The 19963-nt window shown below is 57.3% G+C and overlaps 1 protein-coding gene across 1 annotated transcript; it reads left to right on the top strand.

Moving 5' to 3' along the window:
• Positions 1 to 1860: 1860 nt before the first annotated feature.
• On the top strand, positions 1861 to 14872 carry EFNB1 (ephrin B1). The gene is made up of 5 exons (XM_007470143.1): positions 1861 to 2782; positions 11287 to 11564; positions 12335 to 12427; positions 12645 to 12773; positions 12936 to 14872. The coding sequence occupies exons 1-5, from the start codon at positions 2655 to 2657 to the stop codon at positions 13346 to 13348; spliced, it is 1041 nt and encodes a 346-aa protein (XP_007470205.1). The 5' UTR covers positions 1861 to 2654; the 3' UTR covers positions 13349 to 14872.
• The last annotated feature ends 5091 nt before the right edge of the window (positions 14873 to 19963 follow it).

The raw sequence follows: 19963 nt of genomic DNA, 5'->3' as shown, positions 1-19963 counted from the left end.
AGTCAGTATGGTATAGGGAACTGGGCACAGGCTTAGGAGACAGAGAAGTCTGGGGCCAAATCCTGCTTCTACCACCAATCAGCTCCATGACCTCAGATGAGTCACTTCCCCTGAGCCTTAGTTTTCCCTCTTACATAAAATAGGGATTGTGGAACTCATCTCAAAGGATTGTGAAGGGAAATGCCTCTACCATGGTTCCTGGCACATAGTAGGCACTCAGTAAGTGGCAGGCTGTTTTCCATCCTCGGGTTTTGCTGTCCTGCCATGCACTTCGGGCAATCCTAGTCTCCAAGGTGGACTATTGGTGTGTCCCTGCACCTTGTTCTTGTCTCTTCTTGCTCACACCCCAATAAGGGGTCCAGCCGGGAGCTGAGAGACCCTAAACAGCTCCTCTTCTTCTCTTTCTACACAGATCCTTCTCATCCTCCAGGCTCTGTCCCTGAAAGTGGGAGGAACACACTTCTCCCTCTTTATTTCCCCCCAAATAGAGGTCCACTCTATGAACCAAAGAGATCATCAGAGGATCCAGTGAGGAACTCAGTAGATCAGCATCCTACTTAAGTGAGAGAAGGACAGGAAACTGTAAATGGCGAGCACTTTGGGAATGTCGCTCACCTAATTATCTCCATAAAGAAGCAGCAAGGAGACTTTATGTACTCGGCAGTCGCCGAGCCAACCCCAAACCCAGATCTTACTCCTAGTGCTCCCTCCTCCTCCCCATACCGGGCCGCGGTTCTAGCCAAGGTCACCACCCCTGTCCCGGGTCTTGTGCTCGAGCGCGTGTGCCAGGCTCGTGTGTGCCACGCTCCCGTTGGAGTGGGCGCTCTCAGTCTGTCCCAGGCACCCGCGGTGCTATAGAAGACCAGTAGGGGGAGACATTAGCACGTGGGTACATCTGCTGAGGTCCAACTGGGGAGAGCGGGTCGGGACCCGGGAGGGTCTGAGCTATGGGCTGGAGCCAAAGTTATAAGCAAGGAAGCAAGGAGGGGGCGGGGAGAAGGGGCTGGGAGACAAAGACCCAGATGGCGAGGCCGGGAGGTGCTGGAGTCTGGCGTCTTGGGACCAGGGCTCCAACTTTTGCTTTTTCGAAAGGCGCCTCTGCCCTACGCCCTTTCCTCTTTGCCCTCGAGGTGTCTTTCTTTATCGAGGTGCCTTCTCATCCCCACTGGCCTATCCCAGGGCCTTGCCCGCGCCTTCAGACAGGACAAGACTCGAAATCTGGGCCCCTGGTGTCCCACAAGTCTCTTCCCCAAAGTTGAGATTCCCAAGGCCTGCTCCCCAGGGGCGAAGAACTCATCTTCCCAACTTTCCCGTACTTGACCCCTCTGAGACTCCACCGCCCACCGTTATCCGTTTGTTCAGGACTCCGGGTCCGGGTCCATGTGCAAGCGGACACTGCACTGCGAGGGCGGAAGGAGGAAAGCCCACCAGAGCCCTATGTGAGATGGGACCAGGAGTATACAAGCTATCCTTGTCACGGAGGTGGGCACCGAGCAAGGACTTCAGGGCTCGCGTGTGTAACAAAAAGAATGGTAGTACTTTCCCGGGAAAAGTACTGAGCCTGTTTGGCCCAGGTCAGTGGCCCGGAGTGTCGACCAGGCGCTCGGGGAGGAGAGCAGGCCGACAGCTCTAGAGGAGCGCCAACTTCCCACGGGCTGAGCGCTCTGGGAACAGGACTAGGCAGGATCCATCCATAACCGCAGGAGCCGCACACTCAGACTGGTGCCATCGAGGGCGCGGCGTCCTTAAGAGCTCCCTAAAACCCCGCCTCCTTCCTGTTCTGGGGGCGTGGTGCAGGGCAAGGACCCCGTGACGGAGCTTGTTATTGGCTAAGATGCGTAGGGTTGGCCTTGCGTACGCCTGAGCAGGGGAGTAGACAGCTCAGCGGCGGCGGAGGGAGTGTGTGCGCGCTGGTCAGCAGTGGGAGGTGTGTGAGCCTCGCACTGACCGTAGAGCCTCGGGCGCAATCGCCAGGGAGCTAGGACTCGGCAACTGGGCTGCCGGGCCACCCGGCCTAGGCTTCAGAGGCGCAAACTGATGGGACTAGCTCGCTCGGCAGTGTCTCCGCGCTCTTCTAAGTACACTGAGCGGGCCCCGCGCTGAAGTCGAAGCTGTCGGGGGGCGCGCAGCCCGGAGTCCCAGTGTGGCCTGGAGGAACGGAGCCCGTGCCAGGGCGGCCCGGTCGGGAGCCCCCAGACCGAGCTCGTGTGGTGGGGAGACTCCCACTTCTTACCAGGGGTGCCGATCCCGGGGCGGTCGAGGCGTCCGGGTGGCCACCGAGTCCCCAGCGGTGAGACCCCGTCGGGGAGAGGTCGCACAGTCCCAAACAGTCTCGGGGAGCCGAGCGGAATCGGACGGGATCACCCGGGGGCGCAGAGCCCCCGTCGTGCTTCGTGCGGCGGAGAGGCCAGTGGAGCGGGCCCTCGGAGGCCACAGCTCATGCTCGGGTTGGGGGCGGCTGCCCAGTGAGTCCTCCTGGCCGGCGGGGCGGAGAAGAGCGACACCGAAGCCGGCGGGAGGGGAGCACTTCAAGGCCGGCGGCTGCGGAGGATGGGCGCCTAAGCGTCTCGGAGCGCAGCGCGGCACAGGAAGGCGAGGCCAGCTTTGCTGAGGAGGCGCCAGGGGATCCCGAAGTGCAGCCTGCCCCAGGGAAGATGGCCCGGCCTGGCCAGCGTTGGCTCGGCAAGTGGCTTGTGGCGATGGTCGTGTTGGCGCTGTGCCGGCTCGCCACCCCGCTGGCCAAGAATCTAGAGCCCGTGTCCTGGAGCTCCCTCAACCCCAAGTGAGTAACTTATCTGCTCTGGTCCCTGGGGGTGGGAGGCACTCCTTCGGGGTGAGTCCGCGCGCCCCCGAGCGCCTGTGGGAAGGTGTTCGGAGGAGGAGCGGCGCCCCATTTTGTCTATGGCTTTTTCGAGTGTGTTTCCCTGCGGCCGGGCGGGCAAGGGTGCGGTGGGGTTGGGTGGGGGCACTTGGCTGGGTTGTGACCCCTCAGCTTCCCGGCCCTCTCCTTCGCACGTCCCGGATCAAGTCGAGATTGTCGCGCCGGGCGGAGCTGGGAGTCTGAGCGCCCTTGAGCGCACCGGAGAGCTGGGTCGGGGAGAGAAAGCAGCCCCCTCTGGGGCCCCTGGGAACGTGGCGGTTTTCGCCAAGAGCCGCTGGGGGCGGGGGGTGGGCGAGCTTGACCTGGGCGGGGGAAGAGATCGGAACACAGGTTCCCCGTTTGTTTAGCTGTGAAGGGACCGTGGCGTGGGACTCCGCGCTTGGGGCGGGTGGCAGTGCCTGTATCTCCATTCGGGCTTCTCTCATTTTCATTTCTCTTTCTTCCCAGTTTGCTTCCCTAGCTTTTCGCTTTGCCGTCTCTTCTAGCCTCCCCCCTCCACTTTCTCCCTGCTGGGTCCGTGGAAGGGCGGGCACCTCTCCCAGGCGCACAAAGGCGGCGGGTGGAGAGGGGCGGAGTGGGAGAGAGGTTTTGTTGGGGCGGGGGGGTCGATCCAGCGCTCGTCGGGGGTCCAATGGAGCCGGCGGCAGAGCTTCCAGGGCTGGCCGGGGTGGAGAGTGGCGGCCGAGGCGGTGAGGGAAGTGGGTGGCAAGCAAAGGATTCCTGCCCAGGCGGGTCCCACTGGCCCCCCCACCCTCTGTCCTCAGATTGGGGAGTTGTGCTTAGCTTTCCCAAAGGGGTTGGGGAGGCAGCTATGTAGAGGAGATCCTTTCTTTTCTCCCTCTTCCTTACCCTTCACAATCCTCCCCCACCTCCCAACAACACACACACCTTTCAGGGCTGTGGCTCAGTGGTTTCTGGGCTGTTAGTGGGGAGTCGCTGGACTGTGTAGTGACCTCTGGACCTTTTTCTCTTTTGGCATCCAGGACTCAGGTTGGAACCCAGGGTCAAAATTGCTCTTCCTTCTTGTTTTCTGGAGGTCCCAGCAGTGTGCGGACACCCCACTTAGTGGGAAACTGGGGGCCCTTGGCCTGCCCTCTGTGCTCTATGATTCCTGTATCTGGAATCTCTTCCTGTCCACTCTTATGGGCTCCCCGCTAACTTCCCGAGCTCCTGCCTGTCTTGACCTCTTAGGTTCCAGGGGCCATGCACCTCTCAGCCCTGGAGTGGGAGAGGGCGGCTTCTTTAGTTCTTTTCTCCTTAGGTTAAGGTACGGTCCTATTTATTGGTTAGTGGGATGTCTAAACCAGGGTCAGGGTACAAGGAAAGGGATTGACAACGATTTTTCCTTAACCCAGAAGCCAAACTGGGCCCAGTGCTCTCCTAACAGCAGGGACTCAAAATGGTCTGGGGGCCTCGGGCTGCTCAGACCAAGGAGAAAGGCTGTGAAGTGCCCAGTTCCCTCCTGTAAAGGTGGAGGCTGGAAATGCTCTCTCTTGAGCCAGGAGAGCTGAAATCAGCCTGGGGTAGCCCATCATAGGGGCTCATGGGAGTGACCTAATTGCTCTCTCGGGTCTCTAACCAGAGATAGCAGGCAGCTCCACAGCTGGAAAGGAGCCCTCCTGCAGAGTGAGGTGGGGGGGTAGCTGGGAGAAACAAGATCTCCCTGAGCTTCACCCTTTTTGTGTCTTGAGGCCTGAGTGCTCTGGAACGGTTTGCAGGTTTTTGAGATCTGCCCCATTCCCCGATCCACTTCAGGCTGAGGGCAGGCATCCTGGGGGTGGTGGGAGTGGTGGCTGAGGCCTCAATAGGACTTGCACGAATTCCATCCTGTAATTGACCAGATCCTGGGAATGGTGGGGGACTGATACTGGTGCCCCTGCACGCAGCACCCCCCCCCCCAGAGTTCCATCTATGCTCAGGGGTCTGGAACGCAGCCTGTCTGTGTGTGTTGGCACGGGTTTGGGGGGGGGGGCAGGAGCACAGGAGGAAGGCACTGCCCTCAGCTTCACTCTGAGCTCGGGGAGGCTGTCTCTGCCACTGCGCCCAAGCCTGGGACTGCCACAGCCTTTCAAATCAACTATCTTTTCCTGTCCGTCTCTCCCGCTTTTCCTCCTGCCCGACTTCTCCCTCTCAGGCCCTTGTCGGTTCGCCCTCTCACATCCTGTGTGAGCCGCGTTCACCTCCCCTCTCCAGCTCTGCTTGCCCGCTCTCCCTCTTTCTCACACTCCCTCTCACTCTTAGTCACTCTCTGCCTCTTTTTCTCGAGTCCTTTTGTTTCTCGCACATGCCCGTGCTCTCCCTCACAGGCTCATTTTCTCTCTTCCCTCCCCTCTTCCTCCCAGCTTTTGGTCTCTGGCTTCAGTCCTGTCAGGAGCTGGCAACCCCCCCCCCCCAGCCCTGAAATCTCCCAGCGCCTATAAACCCTGCTTAATTGCTTCCTCCTTGGTAAAAAAATCAAAATAAAGAAGTGGTGGGGCTGGGGGTATGTTTCCAGGTTCCAGGGTTCGGGCAGCCCCAGCCCTGACCGGGAGAGGGGAGCCGGAAGGGCTGACTCCAGACTCCCAGCCTCTTTCCCAAATTGGTGCTGTGGCCTTCCAGGGTGGTAGTCCCTGGGTGGCAAGAGCTTGGCCCCTTGTCAGATTTGCCCTATAAGTGTAGGGTGGGAAGGTGGGTCTGGGCCCGTTGTAGGTTGGGAGGAACCAGAGTACATGGGCATGCTTGTGTGGGGTGGGGGGGCTGTGATGGAAGGTCCCAGGGCAGACCCCTCCTCCAGCCTCCTCCCCTGAGAACTTGGGGCAGCCGGCAGGCCTCATACTTGAGTCCTCAGCCAAGTCCAGCTGCTGCAGTTCAGTCTCTCAGTCCCATTCTGACCCCTTCCTGCCCCCCACTCAGGTTCCTCCACCTCCAGAGAGTGGGAATGTGCCTGAGATCATATTACGCCTGCGCTGCAAGGGGCGGGGGTGGGGGCTTCAGCTTGGCATCCAGGACCCTTGACTCCATCCAGCATGGGTGGGGGCAGCTGCAGACCCCAACCCAGGCTTGCCTGCTACAAGCCAAAGTGTTGGTCCCAGCCCCCTCACAGCTGTTCCGGCTCACAGTCTTGGGGAGGCCAGCTCAGGGGGCCCCTTTCCGGGGTGGCTAGGGACCTGACCCCTTCTACTCTGTGGCTGATTGGCCACAGGTGGGGGCCTGAAAGTGATGGGAAGCCAGCAGCTCCTCTCAAGTTCCCTGTTCCCCTCCCTCCCTCCGCCAACCCCAGGCAGCCAGACCTGGGGCAAGAAGGGCCTGGTGAGGCTGGACTGGAGGCTGAATCCAGGGTTCCCTTTCTCCCCTCAGGCTCTCCACTGCCTCACCAACTGTGATGGATGGGGATGAGTGGGCCCTGGATACTACTGTGCATCACTGTTTTCTGGTGTTGGGAGTATGGAGTGGGTGGGCCAGCCAGGAGGCCGCTGGTTGCCATGGGAACAGTAGGTTTGGGGGGAGGGTCCACCCTGTGATTATTAGGGGAGCTGAGGTAAGGGGATGCTCACCAGCCATATTCTGGGTTCCTTGCCCTGGGCTCTGTAGCAGCCCCTCCTGGGTGGGTTTTCATTGTAGTTGTTTTGGGTGGCAGTGCTAGCAGCCAGGAGTGTAGTAAGCTCGTTCAGCTTCTTCTAAATGGTACTATGCTTGGTGTGCTAACTAACCGTTGGGCAGTACCTTGCTACCTCCAAAGCATTCTCAGATATGACCTCATTGGATGTTCCCAGCAGCCCTGGGAAGTTGGCATTGCCCATTTTCCAGATGAGGCATTTGCCCAGAAAAGGAAAATGACTTGTTTAAAGTCAGTCAGCTCGTAGTGGGGAGAGCTGTGCCTTGTGCCATTCTTTCCACACCATCCCACTGCCTTGGAATCTGGGAGAGACTGGGTTTCAGAGGAGGCGCTGGCTTTTGCCCCCGGCTTTCCCTCTCACCTCACAGGTGTGTGTGCATCTGTCCTTGTGACTCAGGCCCTGCCCACGTGGGATGAGCAGTGCTCCAGCTTCCTCATTTGATTTTGCTAGGCCTACCTCTGAGGGCAGCTTGCTCGGGGTGACCTGATCTAGAGGCAGCCAGCTCGATGCCTGGCACTCTCCCTCCTGGGCTCTGAATAGCAGCCTTGGTTCCTCTCTGGGCCAGGAATCTCACTGCCTCTCAGGGACCCCACAGAAAGCAGACAACAAGGAAGGGGCTGTTAAGCCCTCAGTGGGCCCTAGCATTGGCCAGGTGGGGCAGAGGGGAGGCATAGTTCAGTGTGTGGGGGGGTGACTTCCTCTGGGGCTCTCCTGGCTTCCCTGCCTCCGACAGTACTGTGTGTGTGCCAGGACCCAGCTGCTGTTCCTGCCCACCCACGCCTGGGCGGGCACTGCTGGGACATGCCAGGCCTGCTCCTGCTGCCTCGGGGGCTGGGTGGAGCTGGGGGAGTGAAAGAGGAGCCTTTAATTTGGGGTCTCCCCACCCTTGCTGGGATGAGAGCACACTTGAGCTCCAGCTTGGGTTCTGTCCTCCACTGGTCCTGCCACCCTGGGGTGCAGGCGCAGTGGTGCCGGAGTCACTGAATCAAAGCTGTGGCTAGAGTCTTCTACCAAACCTGGGCTGGCATGGCCTAGGACCAGGCTCTCCCTTTGGCCACTCGCTGACCACAAGTCCCTAGGGCCTGAGGGAAGGATGAGAGGGAAGGAAGTGTGGTGGAACATGGGCAGCTTTCTAGGCATGACCCCCATAGCTCCAAACTCTCTCTGCTATAGATTGTCTGTGTATGGGTGGATAGGGGCTTAACTGGACAGGGGGGCAGTTGGCCTCTGACCAGCACTGGCCACTACCCCAGACCCTCAGGCTTCTTCTCTCCCAGGATTCTTTTCAGCAGTCATGGTGATACTTCTAAGCTCAGTAGGCAGGCTGGGGGAGAGACTTGGGCTAGGGTGGAGGGGAAGAGGCAGGCCACAGACAGGAGACTGAATGGCAGGCTGCCTCCCCTAAGTCCTTTTACTCCCTGGAGTGGCTCCCTGGGGTCCCAGGGGCTATCAGAGGCTAAGGAGGGAAGGCCTCAGGGGTTACCATGGCGACCTGCTGCAGGCTTCCTGCTGGGCCATGTCAGTCCCCTTATTTTCCAGAAAAGGGCTTTGTCTGGGGGTGGCCCCAGGCAGGAAAGCTTGGTTTGATAATGGGGGGAGTAGTAGTTTTTGAAAACTGGGGGGTAAAGAGTTTAACTAGGTACTCTCTTCCTTCTCCTGTCGGCCCCTACTCCTAACCTGGTGGGTAGGAGGGGAGACCAGCAGGGTCCCTGCTGTACAGGATGACTAGCGTCATACCTGACCTTGGGCTTCACTCTCACGGGCTGCATACCCACACCTCGTGGCCCCTCACCACTTTCTGGGGCTTCTCACAGGCCCAGAGGCACTTTTCTCAGTGGTGGGGAAGAAGCTGAGAAGGTACCATCATGGGGGACAAGGGTCAGGGAAGGTGGGTCTCATCAGGCTCCTCTCCCTTCTGCACTTTAGGGGAAGGTGAGTTTCCCCTCTGCCAGCTGCTATGCAAATGAACTCATGAATATTTATGAATTCTGTTCACTGAGGTTGACAAGAGTCTGAGGGGTGTTGGGGGCAATAGTCCTCTCTCCTCCCCCTCCCCCACCCACTATGTAGACATCTGTTTCCTCGGTTGTCTCTGGGTTCCAGGGCTCCAGAACCTGAATGGTGATGGGAGACTGCTCAGGGTAGACAAGACTCCCTGGTGAGTAAGGCGGGCCTAGTGGTTAGAAAAGTGAGCTGGCCCCTGTACCCCTTTGTGTGCCCTCTACCTGCTGTCATCTCCAGGTACGGTCTTACGGAGTTGCAGCTGTATAAGGATTCAGCCAATGTTTAAGGTACTCTTAGACCCCTAGGAGTTAACATCCTGGGTGAGTTTAGGCTCCTCGGGTTGGCTTTGAGCACCCCTCTTCAACAGGAACATTCATCTGGTTACTCATTCCCTCACATGAGGAGCCTGGACTCAGTAGGTCTCGAAGGTTCCCTCTATCTCTAAGATGTTAGAAGTTGTCTAATCCTACTGCCTGGATGGAACCAGTATGAAGATTGGAAAGTGAAAAATGCCTTAGGAATTATAGAGGCTTTGGTGAAACTTCTTGGCTTTCTGTAGCGCATGGAGTTGGGGGTGTTTTCTCTCAAATGTTTGTGTGGGCCTCCATCCCATGCCTGCTTCCTTTCTGGCCTTCTGGAGTGTGGTAAAGCTAGGTACTAAGGCAGGTGAGACCTCCTTGTTTTTGCTTTTACCCTCCTGCACAGAAGGATGGCAGGTCCCAGCTTAGTGGAGCTTCCCTGGACGTGGAGAGAGGGCTGCTGTTCTTCATCCACTCCATCTACTTGGTCTAGTTCCCTTAGTCACCTCCTTGGGTATCATTTCCCTCCATCCGGTGAGGATACTGAGCACCCAGGAGGCCCTTGTGCCTTGTAGCCCCCACTATGGAATGGGCCCTCAGGGAGTAGAACCATGTTCTTCCACCGTTAGCTTCATTCCCTTGAAGCACTGCCTTTGGCCCTTCATTGTCCCTTCTGCTAGAGAGTCTGTCCCCCACTGGGTGAAACCCACACTGCTTGTTGTGACCCTGGCCTTTCAGTCTGGCCCCAGCTGAGCAAACCCTCTTCTTCTGCTCCTCTCTACCCATCACTGGGCCAGTCACTGGCCTGGGTTTTTTGTCCCAACCACTGTTGCCTGCTCTTGCTGGATGTTGACTTCTTATTCCTCCCTCAGGATCCGCTTTCATCCCACTCTTTCTGTGGGACCATTTTCGACTGTCCTGTCAGATGAGCTGTCTCCTTCCTCTCTCTGCCTCCAGCCCTTGCCTTTTGAGCCACCATCCTCTCACATAGCCTCCAGATAGCCTGGTGCTATCCGTTGCTGCGGCATGGGCCATTTACTTTTCTGAACCACACCAGACAGTAAAGTCCTTGAGGATGGAGCTGTATCATCTTTTCCTCTTTCCCACCCAAGAAACAAGACTGGTCCTTGGTGTTAGTGTCTGGCCTCCTGCCTCTTGGCAGACCATGCTATTTCTAAGCAGGAATCACGGTTGAGTGCCAACTATGTGCTCTATACATGCCATCATGCCTCCCCTCCACCATCCTTGGAGGAGGGGCTCTTCCCACCCCCAGTTTATAAGTGAGGACACTGAAAGATAGGGAGATCAGGCAGCTCATCCAAGGTCACAGAGCTAGTAAGGGCCACCATCCATCTGATTCCAAAGTCTGTTTTCTTTCTCCTACATTGTACTGACTTGCTCCCAGGCTCAGAAATGGCCGAGAGCGCTTACTGTGCTTAGGCAAGGACAGGATGATATGAATCGGTTGCCCCAGGCAGCTGCCCTCCCCCTGCTATTTCCCAGTGCCTGGCCTTCTGGATTAGAAGATGAACCTGGCTCGGGAGGCATTTGTCCATCTCCTCTCAGGATGGGGAGCAGAGGCTGTGTGTGTGTGTGTGTGTGTGTGTGTGTGTGTGTGTGTGTGTGTGTGTGTGGTGGGAGTGGATTAGAAGGCAGATGAGCGAGGTTCCTGGGGCTCTGTCTTATATGATCTGCTGTTCCTGCTCAGGCCTCTTCTCCCCTTTCTCTGTTATCCTTTGCAGTGAGACTGGCCAGTCTCACTCATTTGGGGATTCAGGCTTTTGCATTATGGGGGTGGGATGAGTCCTGGTAGGATGCCAGGCAGTGGGAGTGGGGAGTGGAGAGAGCTGTGTGGAGCTGTACCTGGCTGGAGACTGTGCCCATTATCCCTTGGCTCTAGGCAAGGCCTGTTCTATCTCCCCATCATGCCCAAGATTAGCAAGGATGGGGGAAAAGGCATGGGGCCAAGATAGGTTGTGCATCCCCAGCCGTTGGCTGGGAGCTGTGGGGGTGGTTTCTAGGGCTCATTGTGTGTGTGCTTCTTTGTGTGTGTCTGTGCGCATGAGCGCATATACATGCGTGTGTGCTGGGGGGCCGGTAGCAGAGGCTATGAAGGAATGTGAGTATGTTGGGTGTGCGAGGAGGACAGGGCTGCCACATCCAGGCAACCCAAGCCTGACATCTAGGTGCCCAGCCCATCTGCCACGTCAGCCCCCCTGCGGAAATGCCACATTAGGACAAAGGGCTCCCCCAGCTAGGCAGTGCCCCACCCTGCCGAGCAGTCAAAGCCTGGCAGCCTTGCCCATGGGCCACCCCTTCCACACCCTGCTGGCAGTATGGTTCTCTTTCCCCACCCCCAGCATAAGGATGGAAAAAGGACAGAATGCCTGTCCTCGCCATCTCCACCCAGTGTGCCCAGCCTGGCCCTCATTGTCTGCTCCCCTGGTTCTGGGGATGGCCTGAGACCCCCAACCCTGAGGCTAACCATCTCTTCCCTCTTGGGCAGGTTCCTGAGTGGGAAGGGCCTGGTGATCTACCCAAAGATTGGAGACAAGCTGGACATCATCTGCCCCCGAGCAGAAGCTGGGCGGCCCTATGAGTACTACAAGCTGTACCTGGTGCGGCCTGAGCAGGCAGCTGCCTGCAGCACCGTGCTCGACCCCAATGTGCTGGTCACCTGCAATAGGCCAGAGCAGGAAATTCGTTTCACCATCAAGTTCCAGGAGTTCAGCCCCAACTACATGGGCCTGGAGTTCAAGAAGCACCACGATTACTACATTACCTGTGAGTCCCTGCCCACCACATGGTTCTTTCCTGTCCTGTAGCAGTGGGAACTTCTGAGTAGTGCACTGAGACTGCACACAGTTCAGGCCCAGCCTGATCCAGTCCCCTTTGAAGAGTGGTGTGCTCTCCTCGTAGTCTGGCCTTGGAATTCTGGCCCCAGCGTTTACCAAGGGGCCTGATGCCAGCTCGCCCTGGCTCTAGGAGTTGGGTGGGAGAGGACTCTGATTCGTGGTGCTCTCTCTCTTATTTCCTTTTCCCACCTAAGATCTAACCTTGGGAATGGCAGAATTGGCAGAGCTTCAGCCTTTCTCTTCATGGGAAACTGAGGCCCCAAGAGGTGAAGGGGCTTCTTGCCCTAGATCACGCGGAGAGTTAGGGAGCGGGTTGGGTTTCCAGCCCAGTTCTCCTGACACCTAATCTAGGATTCCTTCTAGTCTGTGAAGAAGTCTTCCTCACCATGCCAGTTCTAATTGCTTGGCCTCTGAGCAATGTCGCCCAATGAGGAGACACATGTAGCTTCCACTGAGAAAGAAGGGCCATGGCCTTTGGCCTTGGTCATGATACGGGAGCAGCATCCTCATGGGAGGGGCTAGTTCCTGGACTCTGTTCCTAGTGGGAGGAGAGAAGTAGAAAGGTTCATGGGTGGGTGGGAGCTGCTTGCAACTCCCTGGTTCCCAGTTCCATTCTTAAGGGCTTAGACATCACTAGGGCTTCTGGGTAATGCTGGCAGACCTCTTCTTCCTCCTGACTGCTCTGGCCTCTTGCTGCAGCTACATCCAATGGGAGCCTGGAGGGACTGGAGAACCGGGAGGGAGGTGTGTGCCGCACACGCACCATGAAGATTGTCATGAAGGTTGGGCAAGGTGAGCACCCAGGCCGAGGGCTCCTCAGCTAGGCTTTTGCAACAGATGCTCCTCACTGGGTGGCGGGGGGTGGCATGGGGAGTAGTGGCAGAGGGGGCAGTAGGGATAGGGGATCGGAGGTCCAGTATCCGGGCCATTCTTGGCCGGTGGGTGCTATGTAACTGAGGCACCTATGCTGCCGGAGTTCCCCCTTCACTTGTTCTCTCCCCACCCCCAGACCCCAATGCTGTGATGCCCGAGCAGCTGACTACCAGCCGGCCCAGCAAGGAGGCAGACAACACTATCAAGGTGGCTACACAGGCCCCCGGTGGTCGGGGCTCCCTGGGTGACTCTGACGGCAAGCACGGTGAGTGTATGGGAGTCTCCCAGAGGGCAAAAGCCATTGCTCGGCTGCCCTTTCAGGCCCTAGCTCTGAAGGAAGGCAGGGCGTGGCCCGAGATCTGCCATGTGTCCCTGGGACCCCTGGCTGACCTTCTTCCCCTCCCTTCCCTCCCTCCCCCATCCACAGAGACTGTGAACCAGGATGAGAAAAGTGGCTCCAGTGGGAGTGGAGGCAGCAGCGGGGACCCCGACAGCTTCTTCAACTCCAAGGTGGCATTGTTTGCGGCCGTGGGCGCCGGCTGCGTCATCTTCCTGCTCATCATCATCTTCCTGACCATCCTGCTGCTGAAGCTGCGCAAGCGGCACCGCAAGCACACGCAGCAGCGGGCGCCCGCCCTCTCGCTCAGCACCCTGGCCAGTCCTAAGGGGGGCAGTGGCACGGCGGGCACCGAGCCCAGCGACATCATCATCCCCTTACGGACTACAGAGAACAACTACTGCCCCCACTATGAGAAGGTGAGTGGGGACTACGGGCACCCTGTCTACATCGTCCAGGAGATGCCGCCCCAGAGCCCCGCGAACATCTACTACAAGGTCTGAGGGCCCTGGCAGCCTCGGCCCCGAGGGACAGTCGGCCGGGACTGCACCTCTCCATCCTCACCCACATCCCTCCCCTTGCCAGCTGTGCCCATCTTTGTATTTAGTTTTGTAGTTTCTTGGCTTTTATAATCCCCCTTTTGCTCCGCCCCCTGGGCTTCAGAGGGGGGTGCTTGTGCCCCCAGCCCCCATGCTCTTGTGCCTTCCCCCTCTGGCCAGGCCTTTGGGCTCTGCGGGGGCACCCCTTCTTGGAGGGCAGGGTCGGACGCTGATGGACAGCAGGCAGGGAGACGCCCGCCCCGGCCCTGTGCCCCCTCGCCCCCTTTCTCCCTTCCCAGGACTTCTTGTCCGCTATCATCACTGTTTTTAATGTTTTTGTGTTCATTTTTTTAGCTGTCAACTCATTTTCATCTGTTTTCTTTTCTTTTCTTTTTTTTTGAAGAAAAATGGAAAAATGGAAAAGACAGCCCCTCCCCAGGTTTTCTGAGCCCAGCCTTCCGCAGTGTCAGGGGCCTGGGGCAGGATGTGGCCAGCCGGGAAGCATAGGATGGCATTTCTTTTATAAACTCGTTGGCATATTTTTTGTGGGGAGGGGACAGGCCAGGGCTGTTCTTGCCCACGAGGGAAGACAAGAGTGCCATTGGGCAAGGTGTCTCACCCTCCCCCACTGACCCTCCTTCTACAGTGCTGATCTTGGCAATGGGGTAGTGGCTGCCACCCTTCCACCAAAAACAAACAAACAAACAAACAAACAAAAAACTTCCTGTGGGATACTTGGGCATATCCTGCCTCCCTCACTCTCACGGTTATTAATGTCTTAATTGGCTGTTGCCTGGGGAACAGGAGAGCTGCTGCAGGCAGATGACCTCATGGGGGGTGGAGGGAGGTGAGGTGCCCAGGTGGCTATTTGCCCTGCAGAGCTGGGAGTTCCCCCTTCTCCGCGCTGCCCTGTTCTCCCCTCACCTTTGGCACCCTTCGGCCCGGTGGGGAAACAGAGGCCCAGGGCGGAGAACTAAGCGGGTATAAGGCCAGGTAGCCTGCTTCTTTTCTGGGCTCTAGCTCAGGTGGGTGCCCCCCTAACCCAGCTCCCGCTAGCCCCCCAATCTTGGGCTGGGGCTTGGAAAGAGGAAGAGGCTTGCCTAGGGCTGGGCCAGCACGCCGTGCACTTTGACCCCGGCTCCTTGCCAGCACGGCTGCTAACAGACTGCCACTAGCAAGCGCCTTGCAGGCACTCCCAGAGTGGCCATGGAAGGAGCTGGGCCTCCCACCATCCACTTCCACACTGCCTCCTGGCCAGGTGCCCACCCCACTGCCAGGTGGGAGAGGGAGCGGAACAGCCAGCCCCTTCCAGGTGGCAGTCGAAAGGTTTTTTTTGTTTTTGTTTCTGTTGCCATTTGTGTAAATACTAGTCTTTTTTGGAAAAAAAAAATAATGTAAAGATGTTTTGTATAAACTCTGAATTATTTTCTTGTTGCTTTTTTCTTAGAAAAAATGAGAACTAAAAAAAAAATTAACCACATGGAGAAATGGGTGTAAAATGGTGTCGTGATGTTGGGGAATGAAGTGTGAGTGTATGAGTGAGTATATGAGTGAGAGAGAGAGAGAGGGAGAGAGGGAGAGAGAGAGAGAGAGAGAGCGAGAGTGAGCGAGCGAGAGAGCGCGTGTGTGTGATTTTCATGTGCCCAAAACACTGGTGATATGGTCTGGTATGGGAAGATGGTGGCTGTCCTAGTGGAGCAAGATGTTGCAAATGCTCTGTGCCCTTCTTCGTCACAAGTTCTTCTACCCTCTTGTTCTGCTGGACCCTGTGACCATATCCCCCTGTCTATCCTGTCACCGCTGTGGCATAGGCCATGGGCATCTGCCCCGTCTGGCACTAGGCTCAGCTAGAGAGAGTAGATGGGGGAGGAGGTGTTTCCATGGGGACCTGGGTGTGTCCACAAGTACTGCCACCACCTCACTGGGGCTAGATCTGGGACCTGCTGGCAGGCCCAGCCCTGCCCTGCCTCAAGACACCTGGAGGTGGCTAGAAATAACTTCCCAAGAGCTGGGCCTCAGCTGTGGCCCGCTGGGTAACGAGGCTGCTTCAGGCTGTCCGTTCGCTTCTTAACCAGAAGAGCCTTCCTTCTCCTGCACACCAGAGCTCTCACCATGGCACACTCGGGGACTTCTGGCTGACAAAGCCCTCAAGCTAGAGCAGCCCTGAGCACCCAAGCATCTGAGCATCTCCCTCCTGCAGGCTGATGGTCTGAGAGTGGAGTGAGTGCCCTGAAGAGGGTTTGGCCTCATTCCCACAGCAGAGACACAGGCTGGCAAGGCCCGGAGCAGCCCGCAGGTCTTCTGGGCGGGGGACTCCCTCCTTATGGAGATGGCTGAGACAGATGTCAGGAGAGGAGGACAAGTGGGATCCCAGCAGCTAAAAATGGGTAAGAAGGCACTAGAGGAAAGGAGGAGGAGGAAGGAAGGGGAGGGTTAGTTAGCGATCCAGAGCAGGAAGCCCCAGCGCACCAGCCAAGGAGCAGGCAGGGCTGTGATGGAAGTGGGAAGCGCATGGAGGAGGCAAGGGAGGAAAGTCACGGGACCTGCAGGGTGAAAGGGAGGGAGGCTGGCTGGAGCAGGCAGGGCTGGGCCCAGCGGCTGGGGTGCTCCCGAAGCCAGCTGGGGCAGAGGCTGTTTATTTGGTTTCTCATTAACCAAAGGAAGTGCCTGGATCAGATGGGGCCTCTGCTGCTTGACTGCCTGCCCAGAGCGGGGGCCCCTGCCTGGGCCAGGGGTCTCCACTCAGGGCTGGTTCAGGCCAGATTGATGTCTCTAACTGAGGGGGAGCCTGATCTGGGTTGGGTAGAGCCCTTCCCACACATCACCAATGAGTGTCCTTGGGTGGTCCCCCGCCCAGCCCAGGACACGGCTGCCCCCCACCCTCTCAGTGGAGGATCGAGTTTCTGGGGGCCCCTTGGGAGTAGCTGTGAGGAGTGTGAAGTAAAATCTCTGGGAGACGGCAAAGCAGAGTATAGGGCAGCCTCTTCAACAGCCCAGGAGGTTTGTGACGGCTGTTGTCACTTGCCCTGGCCTGGGCACCGTGGCTGCTGTCGGTCTGAGCTCCGTGTCTGCTGTGCCGGCCACACAGCACTGCTCAGTAGCCTCTTGTGGCAGTGTCCTTCACCCGGCCAGTGCCTGCCACTTAAAAATAAAAACACTTTTACACATGTTATCTCACTGACTTTCATAAACTTCCCTGGGAGCGTGGACGGTGGGGAATTCTTTGCCCCATATTTGAGATGAGGAAACAGACCCACCGCAAGGGGCAGTGACTTGGCCAAGAACACACATCAAGTGAACGCAAGCACGAGGCTTTAAGTCCAGGTCTTTTTACTCTACCATGAGCAGACAGAAGTTGCTAGAGGGTGATTCTCCTTCGGCCCACCGCCCTGCTCCTTGCCCCGTCTTGGGTGAGACTGAGCAAGTGTGCTTCCTTGGGGCTCTTGAAGAACGGGAGCCATTCCCCCCCATTCCCTTAGCCTCTGTGTGGGTCAGGAACGGAACAAGCTTAGCTAGCTGGAGGCAGGGGTTGTGAGCCTCCTGTGGTAGGGCCCCAGACTGGCCCCACCCTCAGCTCTCCTTCCTGTCCCAGCTGGGCCCAAACTCCTGGTGAGTCAGGGGTAGAGGATGCTTCCCAGGTGAGGGTGGAGCTGCCTCTCTTCCTCCACAGGCTGAGCCCAGATCACCAACGAAGCCAAGTTGAGCAGGTGCTAACCAGGCCTCAGTTTCCCTGAAGGGATAGGCCTTGTGGAGCTGGAAGGCCAGGACTCTTGGGACTTATTGCGCTGATCCATTTTAAGCTCCCAGGAGGCCTCCCGGAGGCACCAGGGATGTGGATGGCCTGGTACCCTCTAGGCAGGGGCATGAGGGTGAGCTGAAGAACCCAAGAAAAGACCTGGCTCTACTGGGACCATCCTAAGTTGGTCCCTGCTGAGCCAGCGGCCCTTTGGCCACCTGGCATCAATCACTCTCGGAAATCCGGCCCGCCTGCCTGGCCTCCTGTCCTGCCCGGGCACGTCACAGTCCCACTGACACCCCAGCTGAGTCAGCCCCAGCCTGCCAGGGGACCCTCCTCGCCCATCTGCTGCCGGCCTCCTGTACAGCTGGCCATTGGATCTGGGGGGCTGGGGCCTCAGCTGGTGCTTGTTAGGTTGACTCCCCCTTTGGGAGGCTGCTGAGGGGGAGACCAACCCCCACCCAGGACGGGGGTCATGGAGCCCAAACTGAAAGCAATTTAAGGGCATGGGGAGGACAGTAATTACAGGTTTTGTTTCCAGTGGTTAATTATCCAGCTGGCAAAGAGAAAGGAAAGAGGGAAAGCTGGGGGTGCGGGGAATAAGGAATTCGTGAAGGGAAAGGGAAGGGCAGGAGGAGTTTGCCACGGGGGCCTTTTTTTTTTTTTTTTTTTTTTTTTTTTTTGCAGTACACGGGCCTCTCACTGCTGCGGCCTCTCCCGCTGCGGAGCACAGGCTCCAGACGCGCAGGCTCAGCGGCCATGGCTCACGGGCCTAGCCGCTCCGCGGCATGTGGGATCTTCCTGGACCAGGGCACGAACCCGTGTCCCTTGCATCGGCAGGTGGACTCCCAACCACTGCGCCACCAGGGAAGCCCACCACGGGGGCCTTTTGATACAGGGGAAAAAGCTCTGTGCTGAGAGGCTGGAGACCAGGGCCTGTCCTAGGTCTACCGTGACTTTTTGACCAGCTGCAAGCAGGTCCCTGCCTCTTTGGGCCTCGACTTCCCTGTCTGGGTAATGAGGAGTGGGATTAGATTTCTTCAATTATTCAGAGAATATTTACTGAGCACCTACTATATGCCAGTCAGCAATCTGGGCACTAGGGTACAGCGATGAACAAGATAGTCAAGGTCCATGCTCCCAGGGACCTCACATTCTAGACTGGCCTTTAAGTGCCTGATTAGCTCTTAAAGTTCTTGTGTGGTGATGTGAGAGGCAGAATGGAGGATACACAGATTAAAAGCTTGGGTACTAAACTTAGCCTTCCGTTTGTTCATTCATCCATATATTTTAAACAAGTGTTGAATGCCTGGCACCAATAAGTGGTAGCTGTTGCTTCTCTCACGAGGTGTGGAGTGTGCAGTTGGACTCTGGGGCTGGGCTTCCCAGGGATCCTTCTTGCTTTGAGAGTGGCCCCCAAGCCCTGGCTGTTCCCATCATCACTGACCAAAGCTGGCCTTTTACAGAGTTCCTAAACATCCTCATCAGAAGTTATCTTGAGGCCTCAATCCCAGTCTGCCTCCCCCAGCTCCAGTCCCACCTGGACTGGGGGCTGGGCAAAATATACCCATGATAAACACCTCCCAAAGCCGAAGTAGAAGAGGTGTGTGTCCTCAGCCCTTACCTACCCCTGTGGCCCCATGGGCTGGTCTCTCTCAGCCTCCGCAGGAGCAGTGGGTAAAGACCTGGCTTCTGACCAGGGCCCTAGGGAGGAGCTCCAGGTGGCTCCTTTGCTTCCAGGGTACCAGGAGCAGCCGAGACCGTGGAAGCCACCCTGCACCAGGGCCTTTCCACCAGCTGGATTCTGTGGGGAAGAGCCCTTGTTCTCAGGGGGGACTGGCTGGTGGCCTCCCTTGCTGCCCTCATGCCTGTTCAGTAGAATCTGAGAGGTCAGAGGCCAGGAAATGGTAGAGCTAGGACTTTCCTGAGAGCTCCTTTCCAGATCAAACCCCTTATGGGGAAACTGAGACCCAGATACCGGAAGGGACTTAAAGGCACACAGGGAGTACTGACAGAGCCACCTCTCTTGCCTCATAGGCCACAGCTGTGAGCCCTTTTTGCACACAGCTGCTTTGTTCTCCCAGAATCCCCAGGAGTTTGTGTGTGTGTGTGTGTGTGTGTGTATGTGTGTGTTTGTATATAAAACATCTTTTTCATATATATATGTGTGTGTGTATATATATATATATATATATATATATATATACACACAGTATTTATATTGACAAACTATGTAAGTTTATACAAAGCAATTACCAAAAGGTCACATTATAAACCTGAGGAAAATATGGTCCTGGGAGGTTTAGGCCTGGTAAGAGCAGACCCGGAAAAGCAAATGCACTAATAGTTTGTCCCCCTCCCTGGGGGCCCCTCTCCTGTGGCACCTCACGTAGCTCTGAAGTCACTCCTCGACACGACAGCTTGGAGGTCCCTGTAGGGGCCAGACCCAGGATTGGGCATCTCGAGCTTGGGTCCCTGAAGGTCTCAGGATTCACCCTTCCCTGGGAACCCAAGGTGGTGGTCCAGCCTCCCTTGCACACCTCCAGGGCCTCCCTCCCTCCCTCCCCCACCCAGGCAGCGGGCCTTTCTGGACAGCCTGACAGTTAGCTGTCCTTGCCCTGTCTTCAGCCCCCCTGCACACACTAATAGCCATGGCAGTAACATGCTTTCACATGCAAATTGCTATGGAATTCTCAGCCCCTGCCGGTGCCCCAGCCCCCAACGCCTCCCCCTGGGCAGATTCAGAGAAGAGAATGGAATCTTTCAAGCTGTTAGGGCGTTTAAAGACCTTCTAGTCCAGCCCCCTAGTTGGATGGATGGGAAAACTGAGGCCCAGAGAAGGG

This window comes from Lipotes vexillifer, unplaced genomic scaffold, assembly GCF_000442215.2.
Source record: "Lipotes vexillifer unplaced genomic scaffold, Lipotes_vexillifer_v1.1 scaffold926, whole genome shotgun sequence".
NCBI classification, from domain to species: Eukaryota; Metazoa; Chordata; class Mammalia; order Artiodactyla; family Lipotidae; genus Lipotes; species Lipotes vexillifer.
This window is presented reverse-complemented; position numbering and strand designations above follow the sequence as displayed.

Excerpts from the sequence above, each read along its gene's own strand:
- EFNB1 (XM_007470143.1), top strand. The coding sequence starts at position 2,655 with ATGGCCCGGCCTGGCCAGCGTTGGCTCGGCAAGTGGCTTGTGGCGATG. Across the intron at positions 11,565-12,334 it reads CCACGATTACTACATTACCT|CTACATCCAATGGGAGCCTG; the intron begins GTGAGTCCCTGC and ends CTCTTGCTGCAG. Across the intron at positions 12,428-12,644 it reads TGTCATGAAGGTTGGGCAAG|ACCCCAATGCTGTGATGCCC; the intron begins GTGAGCACCCAG and ends CCCCACCCCCAG.